The sequence below is a fragment of the Vidua macroura genome, chromosome 3 (assembly GCF_024509145.1).
Source record: "Vidua macroura isolate BioBank_ID:100142 chromosome 3, ASM2450914v1, whole genome shotgun sequence".
In the NCBI taxonomy this organism is placed as follows: domain Eukaryota; kingdom Metazoa; phylum Chordata; class Aves; order Passeriformes; family Viduidae; genus Vidua; species Vidua macroura.
The window spans coordinates 69,080,497-69,092,671 of NC_071573.1; the positions used below are offsets into that span (position 1 = coordinate 69,080,497).

General features: G+C 36.3%; 1 protein-coding gene across 1 annotated transcript in view; it reads left to right on the top strand.

The window, feature by feature from the left end:
• REV3L (REV3 like, DNA directed polymerase zeta catalytic subunit) overlaps positions 1 to 12,175 on the top strand; it is a 115,493-nt gene that overhangs the window by 55,795 nt on the left and 47,523 nt on the right. The window contains exons 6-12 of the mRNA XM_053973713.1: positions 2,980 to 3,074; positions 3,654 to 3,758; positions 4,724 to 4,808; positions 4,894 to 5,042; positions 5,343 to 5,471; positions 7,969 to 8,206; positions 11,314 to 11,453. Of these exons, the coding sequence (XP_053829688.1) occupies positions 2,980 to 3,074; positions 3,654 to 3,758; positions 4,724 to 4,808; positions 4,894 to 5,042; positions 5,343 to 5,471; positions 7,969 to 8,206; positions 11,314 to 11,453 (941 nt within the window). The remainder of the gene's footprint in view (positions 1 to 2,979; positions 3,075 to 3,653; positions 3,759 to 4,723; positions 4,809 to 4,893; positions 5,043 to 5,342; positions 5,472 to 7,968; positions 8,207 to 11,313; positions 11,454 to 12,175) is intronic.

The following is a 12,175-nucleotide window of genomic DNA, read 5'->3' on the forward strand; positions in this document are numbered from 1 at the left end:
TCATCCTAAACTATAGTTTTTATCTCAGTGGATAGTGTGAACAAACTATTACATTCTGCAGAAATAAGGACGATTTTCTCTGTTCTCAAAAGAATGTATTTGGAGCTTTTAATACAAAAGTAAAATGGATTTATATTGCAGTTTTTCACCTAGTGTGTAGGTATAAAAGTTAATTTAATACCTAAAATTATACCTAATTTCAAATTAACTAGTATGAGTATCCCAAGTAGCCTAGCCATGGCAACTCAGTGTTGTACAACCCTAATTTATCTTGCTTCTTCAGAGAGAAAATTTCTGTTCTCCTGCAGTTGGGTTCCTTCTACACTACCTCACTTAACCCTGTCTTTCATATACCTGTATTACAAGTTTTATCTTGTGAACAAGTCTCTTTACATTCCTTCTTACAAAATGGAACACAGATGCTGTGAAAAGCTTTGCCTGGGACTTGCTAATTCATCTTTTCTAACCTTGTTCTAATACAGATATTCTCAAGTCATGGTTTTGGCATTACCTAAACCACTACTTTTCTTTGCAAAACTGATGCATGCGATGTGAGGCAGGTGATTAGTCTGTTGTATAAAGCAATCTGTATTGAACAGGCCACTTCTGAATATCTTCCAAGGCATTACAACTGCTAATGACATGAAATAGCTCATAGTTTCAATTAACTGCCCCTGGGAAACTAGACATGTTCTGACTACTTCATGCTGTCTTCTCACCTGCTAAAAACAGCACTGTAGCAGCTGAGGAAATGTGTCAGGGAGAATGGGAAATACGGTTACTTCGTGTATTTTCCCAATATGTTGCACATACTTGTTTTAGGTGAGCAAAAGCACCACACCTAACAGCTGACCAAGCTATTGCCAGTAGTCAGATGAACCAGTTCCCAAAGCAGCATGTAACCATGTTAAATAACTGTACTTCAGGGCAGTTTGTACTCCCCCCTCACCACCTCATGTTTTTGTTTTAATCAACATAAATTAAAATGTTAGAAGGGGCAGATAAAGCTGCTCTGCTTTCATATGCACTTCAAGGGTTTTCCTGAAGTGGGAACAAATGACTTCTTGGCCTTTGTGGCTTACCTGAATGTTGCACAAGCTTGTAGTGCTACCGCCATGATTTCAACTAGTGCAAGTGTCTAGCAGCTCACCTTGACGAGAATGTTAAATGCCAAGCCAATGAACCAGTGGTATTGTGAAGACATTCTCTTAAGTCTAATGAAGAATTTACTGTGTGTCAGGTGTCTTTATTAGCTTCCACCTAACTCTTTATAGTGTGCAGGTTTGACTGCCAGCCCTGCCTTCATCATGGAAGTGTTAATGACAACTATAATGATAAATCCTAGATTTGTTTCAGAAAAGGCCTGTTATTATCTCAGTGTTTTTTATTTGAATAATATACCATGTAAATTGAAATACTGTAGTTTTTGACAGAAAGGCTCCTCATCTTTCTCTCCAACCCCCATTAGCTTTTGGGTTCTTTTATTGTCTTCTAAAAGAGGAAATCAGTGAAAGTGGGAAGCTCAGATCTTTGATTTTGTATCCTCCAGACAAGTCAAGACAAGTCTTTATCACATTTCAGATGTCACTGACCATTCTGTATCATGGTCCTTTTTGCTTGTTCCCAGAAGTGTTTTGATTTTGTAAAGGGAGCTAACAATTCTTGCAGCCTCTTCCCTCAGTCTTGTTTCCCAGTACTCTTGCAGTTGTTTGTTACTGTGGGATCAAAATACAAATTTCAGCTTGCCTCCAGTTCCTGTTGCCCCCTGTGCAGGCAAAGCTCTGTTTGAATCCTTTGATGAGTGAACACCCAAAGTGTGTAACATGAAAAGTATGCATTTTGAGCATGTTGTGGGCTTGTTTCCTAGCTGATGGCATGACTGGGAACAGAGGGATGTGATGGCAGTGGATTGTCTTTAAATGTGTGCATACAATCATCATTAAATGTCATCTAGTCCAGCCCTCCTGCAGTGAACACCTGAAGGAACACCTTGAATTACATTAGGTTTCTTGGAGCCCTGTAACCTGACATTGAATGTTTCCAGAGATGGGACTTCTCCCACTTCCTCTGACAGCCTGTTCCAGCATTTCATCACCCTTATAATACATCATCCTCATCATCACCCTCCTTATGTCTAGTCTAAATTTACTCTCAGTTTAAAACTATTACCTATTGTCCTATTGCTATAAGCCCTACTTGAAACTTGAAAGTTGAAGAGCTTGGAGTGGATTTTCAGTGTTGCCCTAAAAGATTTTAAAGGGTAAATAGACTTTTACAACAGTTTGTTACCTTCCTTCATGGACTCCTTAAAATTTGTTCACTGACAGCAACAGGTGGAATGTCACTGACATTTGCAGATCTGAAAAGGCACAGCAGGAAGGTGATAATTGTACAGCAATCTTGAATCTGTTTCTAGTATTTCAAATCTTCCATCAAGCCAGCTATCCTTAGTTCAGCATGTGTTTGGGTTGTTAATATTCCCTTTCTTATTCACCAGGCTAAATAAAGAAAAAGCTCTAGAAAAATTAATTGTAAATGTGAAAGTGCTCTGCATTTTTCTGAACTGTGAATGAGAAAGAAAAATTCTTGTCACTGTGTTTTCTGGGTGCATGATCCTGCGTACACACCTAGTCCTATTGGCTGAGTTCTATAGAACATTTCATCTTGTATTCGAGGAGAAGAACGTTATTGTAATTGCTTAGTAGTCAGAGTTATCTACCAGCTCTTTCTCTTCTCCTCAGAAAAGAAAAAACTAAACCCTTTAAGTTGAAGGTACAGATTTCTTATCTAATTAGATTTGAATATGGTCATTAGTTTAAGGACTTGCAGGTGAGGATGGGAGCGGATAATTCTGCATTCAGTTAGTTACTCCTGTTTCTAAATAACTTTAGATATTAGTCCAGCAAAAAAACAATGATGATGCATGTTTCAAACTCAGTGTATTGATAAAATTAATCTGTGGTATTTATGTTGTCACAGCTCTTTAATGTTGAAAGGTGTTGAGCCACAAAGTACCTGTGAATTGGAGGTGGATGCAGTAGCTGCTGATATTTTGAATCAACTCGATATTGAAGGTGAAGTGTTAATAACTTTCAATGTAAAATGGTTTTAGAACAGAAACCATGCTGTCATAGTTCACTCTTCTTTTAAAGCTCATCTTAGTTAAATCATAATCCATATTTCAATGTTAGTGAATAATTGATCTCCAAATTTATAAAGTTTAAAAAAAATTAACTCTAAAAGAAAAGAGGTTATAAAAATAGTGTCTTATCAAAGCAATATAAAGAGATTTTTGTTAATGCATAATAGAAGGTTTCAGACCTATAGGAAAAATACTAATGGAAATACCTACAACATCATGTGTGCATGTGTGCATATATATGTACATACACTTATATATACATATATACAGTACTTGGTGGGAAGACAAGAAAAAGTCAAAGATCTAGATCACAAATAGGAGATCTGGAAAGCAAATGAAATTACCCCTTAACTTTTACATAATACCAAATCCTAGAGTAAGGCAGGAATGGCAGTTAAAAAATAACAGACTAGAATGACAAAGAGATGAAGAAAAGTGTCAGAATCTAGTTTGGAGAAAGAATGCTTTGTCATTTTGGCAGATTTCCCTTAATGTATAATTCATATTTCAGCCCAGATTGGCAGGAACCCTGGTTTGCAAGCTATATGGGAGGATGAAAAGCAGCGACGGAGGCAGAAATGTGAATCTTCTCAGATTAAGCCACCTGAGTCACAAGGTAAAAAAAAAAAAAATCCAATTGTGCAACTGTTAATCCAAAACTTTGAATGAGAAGCAAGCAAGAGGACAGAATTTAAATTGATGTATCATGTTTGGGGGATTTTTAGATGTACTGGTTTTTTTTACTTCCAGGCTTACTGATGGTCCAGTATGTGTTTTCCAGTTTTGAAAGCAAGATGATGTAACCTTGCCTAACAACATCATGATTCAGCTCTCTACAAAACATTCTAGACAGAATGAATGATAATGGTAGTTAAGACTGTATGCTTTGTGATGGAAAGCATTTAAATACCAACAAAACTAAATCTCTTTATCTTGAAGCTTTCCATTGTAGTTTATGCACAAGGGCAGTCTCATTGAATTTCTGCAAAATTATAGCTAAGGTGATACTAGATTAAAATTCTAATAGGATAGACAAATCCCTGTCTTTATGTCCCCGTTTTTATGTAAAATTCATTACAGGGGGAAGACTGTGCTCTGCAATGTAATTGCATAGTGAATAAGCTATTCTCCATAGAACCTAGGCCATATTTCTTTTAAAATATGAATGATATTTGGCAAGTAAGACAGAGGATTGAAAGAAGAAAAGAGGCAGGTTCCTGGCTAAGGCGGACTACTTTCTGATTGACTTTTTTCCTGTGTTTCTGTGTAATGTTATTGAGGCTGCATAAGCCAGACTTCTCAAAAATGGTCACTGATTTTTCTTGGATGCTCACCTTGGGGTAATTGCATCGTGATTTGTAAATGCTGTTGATACAGTTGCAAATGAGATCAGTTGGGAGTATGTGTAGTATTTTAAAGTTTTTTTAATACACTTGGAAAGTCTGCCCTTGGATTTGGCACTGAAAAGTAGCAGGCACTTCAACTTTCAGCCTTTTTCTAATAAAATCAGTAATTTTAGCTGCTCTCTGTGTTGAGAGGTCAAAGTAAAACTGAATAACAAATATTTTTCAAATTTTAAAGACCGTGGATTTGTGCCAGCAACAGAGAGTGAAAAATTTTTTCAGAAGAGACTTAAAGAAATTCTCAAGCAAAATGACTTCTCTGTGTAAGTGTTTAGCCATTTGTCATAAAATATAATATTCTATGCAAACCTTAAATATGCATTTAAAACTTGCTTTTCAATTAACTAGAACGTTGTCAGGATCATTGGACTACAGTAATGGATCAGAGGAGTTCTCTGCTGAGCTAACACTGCATTCTGAGGTACTTTCTCCTGAAGCCTTTCCGTGTACACCAGCTAATACAGTAGAAGTGCATGACGATAAACAGATGAGCAAAGGTGAGTTTTTTAATATCCTAATTGTTTAGGCATAAATCTATGTCATGGTTTGGCTGTTCATAGTATTAACAGAAGTAAGCCAAGGAAGTTGTGACTGTTAGTTATGAAAAACCAAAGAGTAGTTTTGGTTTTTGTTATTGTTAAGAGTAAACCTTTTTAAAATTGCTACAGCAAATAATGGAAATATACTTGGAATGGAAAAATGGAAAAATCCATTCTGAAGTGGCTTGCTTTCATAATGTATTGATGTCTCTGACTCTGAAGTTTTATGCTTTCTTTTCTTTTTTTTTTCTTTTAAAGACTCCAAGAGCATGCATACTGATAAAGAAGAGGAAGCACTTATTAATGAAGAAGCAATTTTAAACATTGTGGAGAACAGTCAGAGCTTTCAGCCTTTGTCTCAAAAACTGAATCAGACTACAGTTTTTAGTGAGTATGACTGGAATGTCTTTTCTTCCAGACTATTTTATTGTTCCACAGCCTTGTGCACCCTTAGGCTACCCATCATGAAAGAAAGTAAGTAATTTATCTCAAGGAGTTTTTCAAACAGGTTGAGACTTCACACACCCAGACATATACCCTACCACCACCAAAACATCCCTTATGTTTTCTAAGAAATGTCACCAGGACTGTATTTGTAGAGGCTGCTGTGTTTGGTTCAGTAAGGCCTGTCCTCTTGCCAGGTCAGCTCATTGCAGTCTCTTGTGGGTATTGATCTTCCTTATGCTCCTAGGGCTATAAGGCTAAAACTGTCAGAGTGAAGATGATATTGACTGTCTGTCTATGATACTCTTGCAGTTATTGACTGCATCTTTCATACAGTTAAGGTAGAAAACATGCATGTGATCTGTCTTCAGAGGCTCAGCTGTCTGGAGATACTGGGCAATAGTAGGTTGATAATGAGAGGCAAGTTGCAGCAGTGTTTCCCAGTTGTTTTAGATACAAAGAATGGTTGAAGGCAAAGAAACAAGAAGCAAAATATTTAAGAGGAGGAGAAAAACCATGACAGTAAAATTGCGAGGCATGAGGGGGAAACAACCATAAAATAAGCAAGAAAAGACCTTGTATGAAAAACTATGAGGTAGAAATAGTTCAAATACTATAAAGGAGATGAAAAGCACATAGTTCATGGTATATTTCTAGGTATGCTCTTTGGTAATGTATAATGTTAATGTGAACCACACAGTGTGGGGCAGGGAGGAGTATTTAAAACCCATAGTAGTCTCCATTTCTTTTGATACCTATAGGGTATGAATATGTGCTTTGGCAACAGTATATGTCTGTGGGTAATGCAATATACAACCTTGAAATCTGTTCTTACTAAGAAAGGAGGAGTAGATGAGGTTAGATTAAGAGTGTAGTGCTGTTTTATTTTGCAGAGAATAGGTAAGATTTTGATTATAGAAGTTTTATAAGCAAGGATTTGGATTTATTTAAAAAACTATAAGAAATTCCTTTGGAGATGGCAAACAAACTGACCTGAGAGGATAAAAAATGGCTAAAATAATATATAGGGTATGCCTTATGACTGTACCTTTGAATTGCTCAATCAAATTGAAGTGTTGAAATGGTCTTTTTTTTTCCATTGACTAGGTAATCAAATTGAGATTTATATTACTTTTTTTCGTCTTTCTTGCTCTCCTCCCTTCTTGTCATGCTGATTCCTGGTGTCTTGTGTGACTATGAGTAACATGCTGCATATTTGGGTCTCTTACGCTCTCTCATAGCCTGCACCAGTGTTCACTATTCCTCTAGTAGAGTTGTAGTGCCACAGGGACTGTGAACCACATGACTTCTGCTGTTCAGTGTGAATTACACCCCAAGGCTCATATTAACATGAAGTAGAGGTTGGAGTTTAATGATGAGCCTTACAAAGGGCAAAGGAGCCAAGAACAGAAAGTATAATTGAAAGTGGGTTAATTCAAAAACTCTGGAAAAGGGGATGGTTTCTGTTGTAAAGAGTTGTATGGTATTTTGTGAAGCCTTTGCAAAATATAAAAAATACCTTTTTCACCAATGTTGAGATCTGTTTTATATAATTCTCAAGATCATTGTAATCATATGATGCTTCCCAAGGAAAGAAATAAGAGATTGTAGTTCTTCAACCAGAGAAGGAGAGAGAAGTAACAGATGCCTGGTAGACTGGAGGTCATAAATTGGTTATGAGGTCAGATGATAGGTAAGTAGGAAGAGAGTGAGAAAAAATTGTGACCTGGAAGGATTTTTAAGGAAAAAAAAAAAAAAAAAAAAGAGAGAAGGGACATGCATAAATTACTGTAAGCTTGGGTCAAATAAAAGAAATAGAAAATTTAAGAGAGGAGTGAAATCAGGTAAACTTTCAGTGTTTAGAGAAACCTTGGAATAGGACAGCTTATAGTGACATGAAAAGGGAGCCAAAGTTGAGCATTATATTTAAGAACAGAAGGAAGAGTAGTTGGTCAAAGTCAGCATCCCTTTTCACAAGATGTAGTGACTGAAAGTCCTCAAGTGATACAGAAAAAAGTGCTCAAAGCTAATGCAGCTGTTGAGCAAGAGAAGGCAGTGATGCTTCAGAAGCTGGCACTCAAGCTGAAATTAAAGGGGAGAGTGAAGCTTTACTGAATATGAGGAAGTAATAGGAGGGTGGAGAGAGAGAAATGCATCCACTGAATCTGGTACAATCAGAAGAGTAGGGCAGAAAGACAGCTGTCAAAGTTTTAGATACAGAGCTAGAAAAGATAAAGCATAAAATCTGAAGTAACAAGATCTGAAAAGAGCTTTATTTCTGTAGTATGCCTTGCCTTAGACAGTAAAAAACTAGTAGATTTTAAAATGGTGAGGGGCTTTTTGTTTGTTGGTTTGGTTTTGTTTTTTACTGGTAGACTGTAACTAGTCATTTACAGGTAGAACAAAATATAGATTCTACTTGTATGGGCTTTTTCTGCAGTGGGCAGTAGTGCTGATGAGGCCATGATTGATCTGTTGGCTGGACTGGAGAATGATGGATATCAGATGGGACATCAAAAAACACTCTTTCACCATCGTTCTCTTGGAAGCTGGCAAACTTCTCAGAACAGTGATGATGAAGAAAATGAGCCACAGTGTGAGAAAGAAGAAATGGAACTTAGCTTACTAATGTCCCAGAGGTGGGACCATGGCATGGAAGAGCCTGGGCAAAAAAGGAGGTATATATTTTCTTTTCTTAATATGTCTTTTTTTCCTGCCAGATCTTTCCTTCCTCCCACCATGTTTTCAAGTATGCTATGAGCCCAATGACATGTAGAGAGGTCTCTGTTAGCAACATAGAAAATATGTGCAGATCTTGGGATGGAATGCATGTTGTTTAGATGATGATGTGACTCATCAGTGTTATCTGGAAATAAAGACTAAGTGTATAAGTTTGGCCAAACATAAGTTTCTAGTTTGCTCTTTGAGGAATAATTAAGTAGACTTTTTGTTCTACAAGTCCAAATACAAGAAAACCTTTAGTAGTAACTTGCTTGTAAGGTCATACCTTGGATATGATACAAATGTTAAGGTGTATCTTGTACATCTTTTACTAAAGTCAATATTTAAGAAGTATTCATATGAAGATTAACCAAGCAACCTGAGGAAGAAGCATCCATTTGTTTCCATGTTCAAAGCTTAAATCAAAACATGAATGTTGCTCACTCTGCTTGACTGCTAAAGGTCAGCAACTTCAATATATTTAAGGCCAAGATTCTTGGAGCACCTTCTCAGGTTCTAATGACCTTTTGTACAGTCTGCACTGACAGGCATTGAAAGCAGCTATATCCAGTTTCTCTTGACCCCTGCTTTCGGCACACCTTCTGATATTTATAATTCTGTTTGAAGTATGAGAACTTCACAGACATAGCATTTTTATATTTGGGGTTTTTTCCTACATGAGAAATTGTAACCCTACTAGGTTTCAGAGAACCAGAGAGGTATAGAAATGCTTCTTTTATTTCCCAAAGGCACATTAAAGTTGTAAGAGAACCAGAAGTTAGTTCATTAGTCTCCTAGTTCTAGAGATAATTGATCTCTAAAGCTGGTTTTCCTATATGACCTTTGATTTTCTATGGTTTTTTTTCCCTCCAGTAGTCTGAAAAGTTGAAATTTCCATCCAAAACACTTAACATCAAACTTCAGTTTAGTGGTAGTTACTGTGAAAATCTGTGTCTTGCAGAATTCATTAGCTCAGGCACAGTTCTGTATAGGCTTGACTGTACAACTTCAGGAGTCAGGTAGGATCCTGAAGCAATTAACTGCTTTTATGCAGTAAAGAATCCTATTTAAAAACTCAAGAGACTTGATGAGCTGTCTCACTAATATCTTACTCACATATGCCTACACCTTAATCCCAGAGAGAAAACACTAGGGAAAATGTACATACCATATGCTTCCACAGGGAGTGAACTTGTGTTCAGAGGGAATTACAAGTTCTGTTGCACCGAGATCTCTACAGAATTTGGACTGATTTCAGACACAAGCCATGGGTATCTTTGCCCCCTGCATGATTCTGATGAAGAATCAGTTTGAGTCTGATGATAGATCTGACTTTACTCTGCTCCAGCTCATTCCATCTGTGTGGCTTCCTAATGCATCATTGCATATCCATACTAAGGATGTTTTCTTTTTGTTAGTGAGTGTTTACCAGTCTTACATTATCTCAGAAAATCTATTGAGCTAATGAGGAGTAACCACACCCTATTGAATGAGTTAAATAGCTTGGGTTTGATTTGTATTAACCGGAGAAAAAAGCCCATCAGGAGAAAAAAGCCCACCAAGACGTGGACTAGTTCATGTATGGTGGTATCATGTGTGTTACAAAATTATCCTGGAATCCAAACTGATGGGCTTGAATGAGGAGAAATCCAAGTTACCTGCAGAAGTCATCTCCAGTCTGATTTGGTTTACTAAAGTTGATAAAGATTTACCTGGGATTACAGCATAATTCAGGTTGGAAGGAGCATCCCCAGTTTGATATTAATTTACATTAAAGCAATCAAGCTGATTGCTTTGTGCTAGGCTTTTCCATGTTTTGGGAACATAGAAGAGGGACAGCTAAGCTCACTTAGATCATGGAGACTGTACCTAGCTGTGCTTGTTACTTGATTCTCCAAGTCATACTTCTAGACCTGAGTGGAAATGATGTGGTTACCTTTGAGCCTGTTGTTTCTGAGCTAACAAATCTGTCCTGATTTAAATTAGTTCTGTGCTGACATTCAGATGTCTGAGGTGGTACCATACATATGATTCATGCTGGTCTAACTCCAGTCATAAAAGAGTTCTACAAAAGTAAACTTTATTTAGGTTATTGTGGGTTTTCCTTCCAGTAAATTCAAAACATTTGTGTTTATAGTTTTTAAGGTATTACACGAACTTAAACAAACAACAAACATATTAAAAAAAACCCAAACTTCAGTTCTTTAATATGTATCTAGATTTCTTTCATGTAGCCACAGAACAGCTTATTTCTGGTAAGAGTTTTGTCCATCTCACACTTTAATTTAAAGAAGAAATCAAATTCCTAAGTGGTTGTAGCGTTATAATATACTGGAGGATTTGTTCTTTGTGGTTTTCTATGATATTCTATAATATTCTTCCTTCCCCTATGCCCATGTAAAGCAAGCACAGAAAATTCATAGAAGCTTTTCTTTGTAGATTTGCTTCTTTTTTTTTTCCAGTGTATTTATGGCAGTGTAGAGCAGTTAACTTAGTAAAAGCAGCTTAAGTATTAACAACAGCTGCTTCAGAATAGTCAGTGAGAGGTGGAATGAAGCATGGTTTTGTTGGTCATGATTTAGTTAAGCCTGCCAAGAGAGATAATAGTTATAATACAGTAAAGACTTCTTAGCAAAAAAAAAAAAAAAACCAAAAAAAACCACCACAAAAAAGTAAACATCTGTTTGCTAACAGCTAAACTGAAGTAATTTTGCATAGTTGGTTTAGTCTTCAAATTTCAAGTACTTTGAAGCAATGAAATTAAATTGCAGTAAAATTGACCTAAAATTAAACATTGAAATGCTTTCTCTGTATCTTCTCAAGTTAGTGAATCCTGCTGTTTAAAATGGTTGGCTACCACTGTTGCCTCTTAAAATAGTAACACTGAATAATATTTTGACTTTCTCAGTGAGAAATGTGACAACATTTTTGTTTGTTTCCTTTTGCTCCTCTGAATTACACAACGACATAGCACCACACTCCATTGAGTTTCATGTTCCCTGTGACTCATGGTGTTTTCTAATAGAAGTATTATGCATCAATTAGTTCCTTCACTTTCCTCCAGGTCAGCTGGCAAAAATATGCATCGAAGTTCAACAGAAGAGGATTCATCTTCAGAGGAAGAAATGGAGTGGAGCAGTAACAATATGCTCCTAACTAATCTCTCAATACCTCAGTTAGATGGAACTGCAGATGAAAATGGTGGTAAGTAAATAGAAAATCAGCTTTGGAAGTTGAGTCATAGTTCATTTTCACACCAAATTGCTAGTTCTCAAAAGTGCTGACCATTTTCAGTCCTTGTTTCAATTGGAAGGAAAAGTTGTCAACAAATTGCAGAAGCAGGCCCTTAACATCTTCCTTAAAAAACAATTGTATTTTAATGTCAATGCCCTCTATGAATCACCAGAATCTGTTTTTCGTATTGTATCAATGATCCAAAAAAGGACATAGTTTAATCAGTTCTTTGGAAAAAAACAAATATGATATTAAAAGTAATGATTCTGTGGGATCATTTACCCTCCTAAGATTATTGTAAATAATTAATGTATTATACTATGTAGATTTAGATGATTCTTTGCAAGTATTTGCCACACATGCTAAACTGTAGTGAGCTTTTGTTTGGGCCTCTGTTTCATTCTGCAGATTGCATATTCACATTTGGGATTGCATGAGTTAAAACTATGCTGTGGCAAAGCCACTGCAGAAGGAACTGCCTTTCAAAATCTGTAAAAAAAAATTAGTCTGTAGAGATCTTTTGCCATCTTTATAACATGCTGTCTTTGATCAAATAACATTAGTCAACAGAATGCACACTTTGAAGTTAGAGAAATATATAAATAATATTATTTGTTTCATTAGAAAATCTACAAGTCACATTATAATGTTCTGTTGAGAAAGTGAATTGTATGATCTTACTAGATAGATTA